This window comes from Notechis scutatus, chromosome 3, assembly GCF_049901735.1.
Source record: "Notechis scutatus isolate UNSWTSFEM ecotype Mainland chromosome 3, rNotScu1.2, whole genome shotgun sequence".
Taxonomy (NCBI): domain Eukaryota; kingdom Metazoa; phylum Chordata; class Lepidosauria; order Squamata; family Elapidae; genus Notechis; species Notechis scutatus.
The window spans coordinates 137,201,635-137,214,904 of NC_142011.1; the positions used below are offsets into that span (position 1 = coordinate 137,201,635).

At 38.1% G+C, this 13,270-nt stretch overlaps 1 protein-coding gene across 1 annotated transcript in view; it reads left to right on the forward strand.

The window, feature by feature from the left end:
* The window catches only part of PHLPP1 (PH domain and leucine rich repeat protein phosphatase 1), a 181,747-nt gene that overhangs the window by 147,417 nt on the left and 21,060 nt on the right, over positions 1–13,270 (forward strand). The window contains 3 exon segments of the mRNA XM_087961201.1: positions 3,675–3,875; positions 6,014–6,176; positions 8,160–8,290. Coding sequence (XP_087817327.1) covers positions 3,675–3,875; positions 6,014–6,176; positions 8,160–8,290 — 495 coding nt within the window.

Sequence of the window (13,270 nt, forward strand, 5' to 3'; positions counted from 1 at the left end):
TATAGAGATATTAATCATCTATCTCTGTTTAAAGAATACCAATCTATACAATATATTATAATACTAATAGTTAACTTAGTAAAAGATAGTATTCATAAAATGTTCTTTTCTTAATTTTATTTTAAAAATAGCAAGTTATCAAATATATTTAGAACATTACAACATTTCTGGAGCCAGATGCAATCTAGTGTTCAAACCCCTAAGTAAAAACTGATTCCTTAAAGGCTTAAAATAAGCCTCTTTCCGTTGGCTCATTCAGTTACAATAGGGGAAGGTTTGCTCTTTATGATTCTGAATTTTTCCTTTTGCAGAATCAGGATAAATCAATTTCTCCTTCACTGTATACATTTATTTTATAGGAATCTTTAGGCATTACCTCCTAAAGTAATTTCGTTTCTTGAAAATGATCAAAAGCGCTCCAGGCCTTCATGCTTACAAAGTTGGAAGGGACTTTGGAGGTCTTCTAGTCCAGTGGTCGCCAACCAGCAGCCTGGAGACCAGTGGTGGTCTGTGAGAAAATTTTGATGGTCCGCAGAGAAATGTCACCCCCAAAGCACTTAATCCAGGCTGTGCAGGAACACAAGGTTACCCACATGGCCCGCAGGAACACAAGGCTTGCATCACTTGCATTGCAAACAACACGAGGTAGTGAGGGGAGGGGGGAAAGGGCGGAGGGGAGAACTTGCCCCACGCACCCCGCGCACCTTGCCTAACCACCGGGCTGCTTCTTTCCGCTTCTTTCTTCTTATGCTTTTGGCTGCATGCAAGGAAAGCAGCAAAAGTCTTTCTTTCTCTCCCCCAAACCTTGCCAGAAATGAGTCTTTGGGACCCTGCAAGGCATCCTCCTCCAAGAGGCTGCTCTGGAGCGACAAGTCTCACAAAGAGTTGGGGGGAGAGAAAGAAAGACTTCTGCTGCTTCTGCTGCTTTCCTTGCATGAAGCTAAAAGTCTCTCTCTGTCTCTCTCTTTATCTCTCTCTCTCCCTCCCTCCTCCCTCCTCTCTCCCCCCCACCCTGGGAACGGAGCTGGAGACGGTATTCTGCGATCCCAAATAAAGAATGATTGATCTGTAGGAAAACAGGGTGTGGAATTTTCCTGCAGGCTTTTTTGGGGATTTTCCCAGGGTCTCTGGTCCACGGGATTTAAAATTATGAATTTGTTATTCCCTGAGGTCCAAAAGGTTAGCAACCCCTGTTCTAGTCCAATCCCCTTCCCAAGCAGGAAATCCTGTAGAATTCCAGACAAATGGCTGTCAAATCTCTTCTTAAAAACTTCAAGAGTTGGAGCACCCACAACTTCTGAAGGCACGCCATTCCACTGATTAATTGTTCTTCCTGTCAGGAAATTTCTTCTTAATTCTAGGTTGGATCTCTCTGTGATACGTTTCCATCCATTACTTCTTGATACTCTATATTCAGAAATTTCAGGAATTATAAAATGATCAATTAATCCATAGACTGAGTTGCTTTTTAATTGTAGCCTGCAGCTCTAAAATTATGGAATCAAAGAAATTTAAAAGTCTTTTAATTTGATGTTCAATTTTTGTCAGCTTTTGAGCTACCTGTTGAAAGAATAAATGTTCTATCCTGTTAGTTCAACTTAAAATTGATCTTTCTACAGTTAAAGATTTCAAGAGGAAGAAACATCAGCTTTTTTATTTTAAAGCACATTCTTTCCAAACATTTCATTTTTTTCCACAACATTTTCAAGGAGGATTGAAGTTAACTGAAATATATTTTTCATGGATCTTAAGGATTTATGCTTGAGATGTTATGATTGTGAGTTATAGGTAGAGGTGTTTTGAAGACTAGGATTACTCATAGTAGGGTTGACTTCATTTTTTGTTACTTCTTAAACAGTATCATTAGTGCCTATGTGGGAATATGCCATCTATCCCTTGGGCCATTTATTTGTAGAGCAGATGGCTAAAATCTAGATGTTAAATTAAATTATTTTGTTGTTCTGTAGCTGGAAGAGAGGATGTAAGAGAAGAGAAGACTAATATTTATGGCTTCTAAGTGACTTTGCAGCCTGTCACTGTACAGACAACACTCAAGGTGGTTTAAAATATAGTATTGTCCTTTGCCCATGCAAATTTCCTAAAATTTCCATACTTTCCAGGATCTACTCCATTGTAATCTGTGGTATTGATTATTAAGATTTCTTGACCTTTTTTTAGTTTTTGCATTCAGGATCTAAAAGGAAATGTACATCAAATATACAATAATATTTCCAGACTCTACACATTTAAAATAAAGGCATATGATAGTCTCTATTACCATCATCCTGAAATTATTGTGTTCAGCAAATCGTCTTTGGAGTTGTTAATTAGCAATTCTCATTCGGTTCTCACTGAATGGACAAATACGCGGTCAGCATGCTTTTCATTCAGTGAAGTGAAATGTTTTTTACACATTTAGCAAAAATCTCCATGTTAGGGTGATGGAAACATCTCATCAGGGATCTACAGGCAACCAGCCTGCTTATCTGAAGCAGATGGTGTCCTGAAAATAGAGGATTTCTCTCCAGTAGTAGACAATTAGAAATGTATCTCATCTTCTCCACAATTTACTATTCCAACAGTTTTCTTTTAAGAAACAAAGACCAGTTTATTTCTATTTCTCTACTTAAGTCCAGTGATCAGATATAGTTGGTGGAAAACAGGTGCAGAGCAGCAAATGCTTAATTCTTTTTTTTCTTCCTTTGCTTTCTTCCTAATTAATATTACCTATTGTTTCCCAAGCCACTTTTATTCCAATAGTATGTTTAGGTGGGTCACGCTTGCATCTGAAACCTGAGATTTGGATGGCCCCAACCTTTGTAAGCCCAAGGGGTCTACTGCTTTTAAAACTTTTTGAAGAATTTGTCCTTCTTAAACTTCTGATTGCATTATGGCAGCTGAAAATTTTGGAAATTAAACAAAGCAAAGCACTACTTAGGATCTAAGAAACTAAGCAGAACTGGCTGTTTACACTTTTTTCCCCCTCAGTAACATTATTTGTGTCTATTGAAACATTACTTATTTTCTTAGTTTCTTATGTCTATAATAACTTCATTGCTTATGATTTTTGTTGATTGCTTTTACTTAATATCCTATTATGATTTATATTGATTGTTTATTTAATATCCTATCAGTAAATGTTGTGTCTTAGGATTTATGATTATTGTATTTCGTATTTTATGATTATGATCATGATTTATCATATGTTGCTATGTACATGGAAATCTTATGCACTGGAGACAAATTTCTTGTGTGTCCAGTTACACTTGGCCACACTCTCCTCCCCTCCCCTCCCTTCCTCTCCTCACTGCTTGTACCTGTTTTTGTTTATCAGTTCTCTTAAACAGATGAATAATTCAATAAGTGTGTATCAATCAGTCACTTAAAAGAAAGTGAAAATGCTTAACTAGAGAACCCTATTAAAATAGTGGTAAGCAAAGCAGAATAAAGCTGTTTTGGCTGCCCTGTTACATCCCTGGGATCTGTATCTGTATAGGAGGTTCCTGTCTCATATTTCCGTCAATTTATACTCTTTTTGATAGTAAGGCTACCTCTGATGAAGGTAGGAAAAAGGTTGAGCAATTTTAAACAAATTTCCAGCAATAGTGCTACTAAAACATTAAAAAGGTCATTGAAAATGTATACCTAAAGTTATCCCTAATAATTTTTTGCAGCTTAAGGTACTTGAATGCTTCTGCCAACAAACTGGAAATGTTACCTCCAGCTACTCTTTCAGAGGAGACCCATAGTATTTTACAAGAACTGTATTTGACCAACAATCACCTCACAGATAAAAGTGTTCCCTTGTTAACTGGTCATCCTCACCTGAAGATACTACATATGGCTTACAATCGCTTACAAAGCTTTCCCGCAAGGTAAAAAAGCATGGTAGTACTAATTCTCTTCTTAATCAAATATGTTTTGAGCCATTTATATGGTTATTTAAAGGTTGTTAGATATCTCACTAAATGGTAGCTTCTTTTTGAGTAGATATAGTACTGACCCAGTGTGGACTTACTACCAAATGAGCAGCATACCAGAGTCTCATTATGTTGCTTCTTACATCCGTCTTTGAATGACATGCTAAACAAACTATGGATGAGGATAGCCATCATTTATAAACCATGTGCAATTATATGAAGAAGCATAACTTAAAAGAGTTCTGATGGATTATAACTTGTATTGAAAATGTCTTGCAGTGTATTTCAAGAAGATCAGGCTGAATTCAAATTTTGTTTATTCACTGGCAGAAATAGCAGTTGTTTGGATATATGGGCTGAACTCCGTTTAAGTTTATAGTGTAAAATTAGTATGCATTTAAAATAGATTTTGTCACAGAAAATAATCTATATTTATATATTTGTAAAACGTCTTTGGAAATTGAACATAGTTTTGGAGTTTATTTGGAGAAATTTGCTTCTCATCTTTCACTCAGGAAGCCCCAATTGTGAATTAATATAATCTTCCAGATTTAAGTTTAAATAACAAGGCATATCTTTTGTTTAGGATCAATGAATGTCAGGTTTGTCTGTTGGGAACTTTGTTTCATGGGCTACCTTAGAATCAGCATATTCGGCATGTCTAAAAAATTGAATGGCTTTGGAATCCAATTATTTTAGAAGACTAATGATAAGAAAAGTAACCAGAGGACCAAGATTATAATTGTAAAAAAGTTACTATCACAGGGATGGGAGAACCCTCATCCTCCATCTGTTATACAGTGAAGAATTACTCTACTTATATTTTTAAAAATATATAAGTTGTGTTTTCAGGAGTCTCACATGGAAGACTACTTACATATATTATCTGCTTATATAGTTGTATATGTTTGCTCTTCCATGTTTTTCCACTGCCACTTCTTAAAATATAAAAATCTGAAACATTCTGAAGCATGTTATGAACTTACACATTAATTGATTTGTCTAATTATAAATATTCATACAAATGGCCATTTTTCCTTTTTTAGGTTTGCAAATAGTACCATTTTAAAATATCATAGAGGCAGTAGAGCAGACTTGTTCTCTGTCATTCGAAAGGGTCACATTAGAGCCGGTATGCAGAATTTGCAGGAAAACAGAAGGCGATCAAAATCAGGAAAAAGTAATATTGAAGGGAACAGATTGGAGACATTTACAAGAATACTGTACTAAACTGGTATCCTGGTACATTCCTTTACCTCTGAAACCAGTTCTGTCTAATTTCCTAAGTTCTTTTCAGCTTTAGGAATGCTAGAACCCCTGGCTAGAAACCATGAACCTTAAGATCATTATTACTCTCATTTTGAGATGAGTGACTGTAATTTTTCCAACGAAGCATTTAAGAAAGAAATAGAGATCAACAAATGAGCCCTTCCTTATCTCCAGGGCTATTACCAACTATGAAGAAATTTGCTGTTTTCTGCAATGGACATATCAATTGTCACATATTATTTTGTACAAGCCAAGCATGGAAAGGCTTCAGGATACTGGTAGACCTCAACTTACGACCACAATTGAGCCTAAAATTTAGGTTTCTAAGTGAAACATTTGCTAAGTAAATTTTCCCCTATTTTACAACCTTTCTTGCCACAGTTCTTAAGTCAATCGCTGCAGTTGTTAAGTTAGTAACCTGGACATTAAGTGAATCTGGCTTCCCCATTGACTTTGCTTATCAGAAGGTCACAATGACAATCACGTGATCCTGGAAAATGGCAACCATCATAAATATGAGTCAGTTGCCAAGTGTCAGAAGGAAGGAAGGAAAGGAAGGAGGGAGGGAGGGAGAGAGAGGGGGGGATCTCAGGGAAGTCCTGCCTTAGCACTTGGCCACCACAAGTGCACAAGTGCCCCCGACATGAGTCCCGGTTCATGCCCACCATGGCTATGCTTACCCCTGACCACACCCACCATGGCCATGGCCCCCCAGCCCTCCAAGGTCAAACACAACCCTGATGCAGCCCTCAATGAATCAAGTTTGACACCCCTGAATACTTTAGTTTTTATGCTCAAAATCTTTCTCTTTCCTTTTTGTGTAGTAAAATGGCCAAACTCGAAGAGTTGGAAGAAATTGACGTTAGTGGCAATAAGCTAAAATCCATTCCAACAACGATCATGAATTGTCGCCGCATGCATACTGTAATTGCACACTCCAATTGCATCGAAGTCTTTCCAGAAGTCATGCAGCTTGGCGAAATCAAGGTAGGGATTTCATAAGAATTCACCCCTAAAGCTACGTTTAGTTGCTTGGAGGTAATCATCCATTGTGTAGATAGAGCTTTTGTTTTTACATACCTCCAATTAGGGTAGCATTTTTCATGGATGTCTCATGTATTTAAATAGCAATAGTATTTAGATTTATATACCACTTCACAATGCTTTACAGCCTTCTCTAAGTGGTTTACAGAGTCAGTATGTTGCCTCTCAACAATCTAAGTCCTCATTTTACCGATCTCGGAGGGATGGAAGGCTGAGTCAACCTTGAGCCTGATGTGATGAAGTTACATTCTGTTCATGTTGTATAGAAAATCCCATGTTTTCCATTCAAAGAGAAAGATGGTTCCTGGAAGAGTTCAGAGCCCTGATAAATATTTGAAATATTGGTATTGTAACTGGAGCAGTGTGACACAGAGAAAGAAGCAGAAGGAGACAACAACATAAATACTGAAAGTTTTTGTAAAGTGAGATATCTTACATCAACACTTTAGGTAGCAATATAATTATTCCAACTTCCTTAAGATGTCAAGGCAACCTTTTGCTCTAAGTTAGCCATGTGAGATTGCATTACTTGTTTGATGCATTTCTATAACCAAATCATACATCTCTGGGGTTGAAAAAAAGGCTTCTGTGCATCACACTGTACCATCCCAAGATTTTTTTTTTTAAAAAAACTTTGCTAGGTTGACAGTGGTATTCATGCTGTTATCTTTCCAAATTGTGTTTCCAGTTCTTCGCTTTTTCATTTTTTTCTGGAAAACAATTGCCTTGTTACCTGAACATAATGCATAAATTAAAATTCAGTGAAATTCTCTGTTGTTTAAAACAAGTAATTTAAAAACTTTTGATAATTACTACTATTACTAATTACTGTCTTCTTTCCTTTCTGCCTATCACTGTACTTCCAATATTATACCCAACTAGATATTTTAATGTCTTCAGCAGTATTCTAGTACATTGGCATGCATTATCTGTTCTTTTGTGACATCTTAAAATTTTGTTTGGTTTTCAGTGCAGCCTACATTTTGAAACGGATTTTAAATGCACCTTTAAATTCACAATATGGCTCTGTATTAAAGGCTGGTGGTGAATAATAACAGCTCTGTCAGAATTATGACAGTCCTTTTCCGCAATTGGCTTCTAATCTATGTATTTATAAAATTACTTTTAATTAAAACTCACTTAACACTGATGTGCTCCATTCGCTTAAGGATAATAATTACCCTCTTAACGCAGACAGTAGACAAATCACTATTCATTCTGCAACAAACATGGAGGTTATTTAATGAAGCATAAAGTTTAGAAAAGTTATAGAATTAAATTAGGCTCATTCAGAGTCATTAAATAGTGTGCAACCTTTCAGGATTTTCAGAAATCAGACAGAGAAGAAAGGAGAAAAAATACAGCTGTTAAACAGTCATGAACATTAGTTAGAATACCAGCTGCTGTCTGCTTTATTTTTAACATTTCATGACAGCATGTTAGATTAAAGGAGGATTACTTCAAGGAATGTTTATATTAAATAATCGTATCTTGTGTTTTGTTGAGACCATTGTAGAATTTGCGCAATTAAGGGTGGTGGAGGAGGAAGTTGACTTAATTCTCTTAAACATCAGGAAAAGGCTCTGCCACTTCAGACTGCAGCTCTATATTTATTGGGTTGCTCCCTCTGCTAAGTGACAATACTTAACCACCGGAAATGAGATATTAAGGAATAAAGCTTATTTTACATTCTTGATTTGTGCAATAATTTTCTCAATAGTGAAGTTCCCGAGTGGTGGAGCCTTCCATTATCAGTGTACCCACCTCTGGTCTGAAATGGTACAGTGCAGACCTTGGTTTATTACTGTGCATGTTTCTTGTGATAGTTGGACCTTTGATTTTTTTGCGATAGTCTATGTAACAATTAGCCACCTGTGTTCCGAAGACCCATGGCCTGTTTACATTAACTCTCCCCTCGTTCTTCAGTGTGTGGACCTGAGCTGTAATGAGCTGACTGAAGTCACGTTGCCTGAAACTTTGCCTCCGAAGCTGCAGGAACTAGACCTGACTGGAAACCCCAGACTAGTTCTGGATCACAAAACCTTGGAGCTGCTGAAGTAAGGAGCTGTCCATGTTATTACACAATAGGCAAAAGGGTACACGATGCACTTGGGGGAAAGCGCTTGTTATGTAAACATTAACTGCCCATAATTCTTTTTTTTTTAAATGAGTATGTTCAAGAGGATTGTTTTTCTTTTGAAACTCAGTAAATAACTGGTTTGGTAAATAAGAGCCTAGAGCCCAGTCCTTACAGTTTAATGCAGGGGTCTTCAAACTTGACAGCTTTAAGACTTGTGGACTTCAATTCCCAGAATTCCTCCTCCAGTTATGTTAGCTCAGGAATTCTGGGAGTTGAAGTCCACAAGTCTTAAACTTGCCAAGTTTGAAGGCCCTTGCTTTAATGATTCCTGTTTGTTCTTATCCAAGATCTCCTTGAACCCAAATAATGATTTCTTTTTTCTCCTGACCTTCACACCATTCTGAAGATGGGTAGCACTTCTTCCCACCCAATCACCTCCCACGCAGAGAATCAAGAAGCAGTAGCAAAAATTTGTATTTTTAAAAACACTTTTTCTGCCTCTGGTCATTTTTGGTTCTGTTCATGCCTGTCTTTTTGCCAGATAAGTTGAGAGAGTGACCAGCTGTCAAGGTCATCCAGTCAGTTTCCTTATTGGAGGTTTATGTCCCCTTACTCCTGTTTTGCTATGCTGAATGCTCAAGTCCTCAACTGTGTTTCTTGGCTTATGATAAAAGTGGCTGCTGCCCACCCTCTATCCTGAAGAACGAAAGGAAACAAAATGCCTTTGTCCTGTCCAAAGTGATTATATATTTACATATTTATGAGCCTCACTTATATCTCCTTCTACCCTATGATTCCAATACCTCTATTGCTGCATACATTTTTTTCCGCTAAATCTAGCGGCCCGTTTAAGAATATGTCAAGTTTCTTGTGTGAGTTGAAGGTTCTTATTTACGTGTTCTTTTTTTTAAAAAACACATCCTAATAAAATGGGGTAATCCTCTTTGTGAAATATTGAAAGATCTGCTATTGTGAACAAAAGGCCTTTGTCTCTCATAACTTTCAAATATGTGATCTGAATTTGCTGACTCATGACTTGGAGGTTCGTCATGGTCAAAGGTCTCTTTTGGTGAACTTTATTTCCACTGTATCTGTACAAGGAAATAATTGTGTGGCTTTTTTGACTGCCTTTTGGAATTGCACAATGACTTCCTTAAGGCACTGTCATATTGCTGTGAAGATTTCTGCTTCTTGTCTTTCTCTGACTGCTCCAAAAATCAGTCTTCAGTGGCCATTGTAAAACCCCTAGTTCCAATGAGATCGTCAGCAAATGTATATCTGTCATTTTTCAAAGAGTTTTGTCAGAGAATCAATCACCTTCCTCGTTCTCTGTAAATCTCTACACGACTTTTAGTCATTTTATGAACTTGTATAAACTTACCCTGCATGAATTGCAATTAACTCAATATTGTCGCCTAGAACAGAATCTTTCCGGTTCAGTTTAGTAAGTATCTTCAGACCCTTCTGGAAACTCCACTCCTTTTGACAAACTTGTCAAAGCCCAACCCTTGGCATACTGTGTTGCTTGCCAACAATTAATTATCCCCTGCTTCTAGTTCAGGGCCCAGATAACACACCTTTTTTTTTTTTTTGCATAGGATTGTGTCATTCAGGTTATGATAAAGAATCTTGACATGCAGTGGCTTTTCCTAAGTTCTGCATGGCCAAGTTGAGAAGCTAGATAGGCTCAAACCTCTTCTCATTCCTAGTGTTGGAACCCCCAAGAGAGAGAAGGTAAACCCATCCTGAGCAGTATCTTTTTCCATTTTCCCCGTCACATCAATATGAGAAGAAGAAAAACCAGTCCAAAGATGGAGAGAGATGCAATATCCCTAAGTTACTAGATAGCTCACTACCCAAAAATGTAGGGGGGGTGGAGAAGGAGAGGGAGAAGAGAACATTTCTAAGGTCTCTTGAGTTGCCTGTTTTTAAAGGAAAATGGTGGTCTCTTGGCCAACTTGAGAAGTGGACAGGACTGATAGAAGCTGTAATCTGGAGCAGGAATTATCCATCTTTTTAATTTAAAGTAAAGGTAGTCCCTGATTTACGATACAGTTGAGTCCAAAATTTCGGTTGCTAAGTGAATTTTGCCCCATTTTATGACTTTTCTTGCCCCAGTTGTTAATGGAATCATTGCAGTTGTTAAGTAAGTAACAGAGTTGTTAAGTGAATTTGGCTTCCTCGCTGACTTTGCTTGTCAGAAGATTGCCAAAGCTGATGATGTTAACCTGAGATACTCCAAAATGACTTCTAGATAGGGAGCATAATAATAATATTAGGGGTGTGCAAAACATTTTCATTTTGAAAAGGTTTTTTAAGTGCAGCATTTTAAGAAAGACTTGGCTTCAGCACTTAACTTCTGATTTCAGTGGAACATGGCAATGCTTTGGCATTTTGGCTTGAGCTCAAAGCCGACCGGTTCCAAGTTTGAAATCTTCTCTTTTGAGCTTGAAAGCGTTCAAAGTGCTTGAAATGTGATATTTGCCACTTGAGATAAGACATTTTGTGAAATTCGATGCTCAGAAATGGTTTAAAGCAAATGATTTTGCTCGCTGTAAAACAGGGGTCTCCAACCTTGGCCACTTTAAGACTTGTGGATTTCAACTCCCAGATTTGGCTGGGGAATTCTGGGAGTTGAAGTCCATAAGTCTTAAAGTGGCCAAGGTTGGAGACCCCTACTCTAAAAGACACCAAGTTCCTGGAGTGGTCTCTGCTGCTTTTTTTAAATCCTTCCCTGTCATCCCATTTAATGTGCTGTAGTATACTTCTGATTATCCCAGCTTAACTTTTTATCTTTTGGGGGGGTGCAGGAATGCAAACTTCTCAACCAATTGCTGAGCTGCAGAAGCTCATCCTTTTTTTCTAGGTACTATAAAGGTTCACATTTACCATCTAACATGGCTAACATATTGCAGGTCAGCAGTAGGACTCGTGAAGTGGACAAAGGGCAGAATTTTCAGAGCCTTGAAAGAAGTGTTTAGGGAATCTATAGGGGCAAAGTAAGCACCTTAAACATCCTATATCTCCCTCAAATTACGTTATAATCTTTTGTACTTATCCAAATTGAAACGAGGCCGGAAAAGTTTGACTGATGCTGCTGAGGTCATATGCCATGCCTTCTATACCTACAGGTAGGGCATAAAAACAAAGGATGGCCTCCTGTCCAAAAATGGTTAGCAATGCTTTAGCTAAAATGACATGATACCTAGGAAAGAAAGGAGTGATGAGGGGCAAGGTACATAAGAAAACCCTTGATCTTTAATCTCCTTTTCTTTTGACCATTCCACGCCAGTGGAATTGAGTTCTTAGGCAAACTGATGGTGACCCTACTTATTTCTTTCAGTGGCCACACTGGAGAGGTGGCAGAGATGCATTATTGAACTTAGAAAGAGGCTCTGTGATTGCACACAACTTATAATGCCTTCCCTTGCCCTTCCTCGGATGTTTGCAATGAACGCTTCATTAACTTTTGCCATGTCTTTGCTCATGTTGTGTAGATGAGTTATTTGCCTTCTTTGGAAAGCTCATCGTGAATAGCAACAGCACTTAGATTTATATACCACTTTTCAATGCTTTACAGCCCTCTTTAAGTGGTTTACAGCAGGGATCCCCAACCTTTTCGGCGCCGCGGCCCGGTTCCGGCATCAGCTGGGCGCCACGGCCCGGTTCTGGCGTCAGCTGGCGCCGCCATCTTTTTTGACGAAAAATCACTTCCGGTGGCGTCACGGAAGTGACTTTTCAAAAAAAAATGGCGCAGCGCTAGCGCTCGATGAGCTTTTCGGGTGAAATGGCTTTCTACCGGAAAAGCTCAACGAACGCTGGCGCCGCCATCTTTTTGACGAAAAATTGCTTTTTACCAAAAGATGGCGGCGCCAGCAACCAGCGGCCCGGTAAGGCTTGTTCGCATGACCCGGTACGGTCCAGCGGACGGCGGTTAGGGACCCCTGGTTTACAGGGTCAGCATATTGCTCCCAACATCAATCCGGGTCCTAATATTATCGACCTCGGAAGGATGGAAGGCTGAGTCAACCTTGAGCCGGTGAGACTCGAACTGCCGAATTGCTGGCAGCCGGCAGTCAGCAGAAATACTCTGCAGTACTGCATTCTAACCACTGTGCCACCACGGCTCCTGAACTAAGAATTATTTATGAAACTGCTTGTATTGCACTATTATCTCAGGATCAGCAACAGTAGCATCCAAATCTGTTAAGAGTCATGTATTTATATAAAGCAGATTAAATTATATGCTTTGTTTTACTCTTTTTTTAAAACAAATATAGATTATAAAAATAAACATTGATTCATTCAGCCTATTGCACTGTATATTTGTGTTAAGCACTGGCATTTAAATAGTTCAGGGTTTTTTTTTTGTAGGGTGGCAGCTAAAGTTCAGACAAGTGTGTGGGTGAAATTTGCCATCAGAGTTCTGGATTGCAGGATAAAAGGATGCTCGTGGGAAAAGAGGAAGCCTGTAAGTGAGGTCAACTTAAGCAGGATACATGGGTGTGGATTTATGACTATACACGTGCAAACAGAAACACTTACAGAAACATACACACACAAAAATGACTTTGGATGAATACAAGTTAAATACTTTTACTGAAAAATAAATCCAAAAAAACCTGACGAAATGCAGGAATTAAAAAATGCAATTATGCCAGAACGCGTGGGAGGGAAAACCATTTTCATCTGTGCTTAGCTGTTTATTTTTTGCAATACCCTATTCAGGCAGCTAATTAACTTACCTTATTATTAACATTTCTAATTTCCTTTTTTAATGTCATATTTGACAACACTTTTTTTTATTTTAGAAAAGCAGAGTAACGAATATAGTACCGTAACTATTAAATGATGGTTTTTGTTGCCTATTCCGGGACTCTCATCACTGCTATCGTAAATACATTCTTGCCTAGTGACTTAAAATATAACTTACAAACATGACATAAGATTAGCAGAA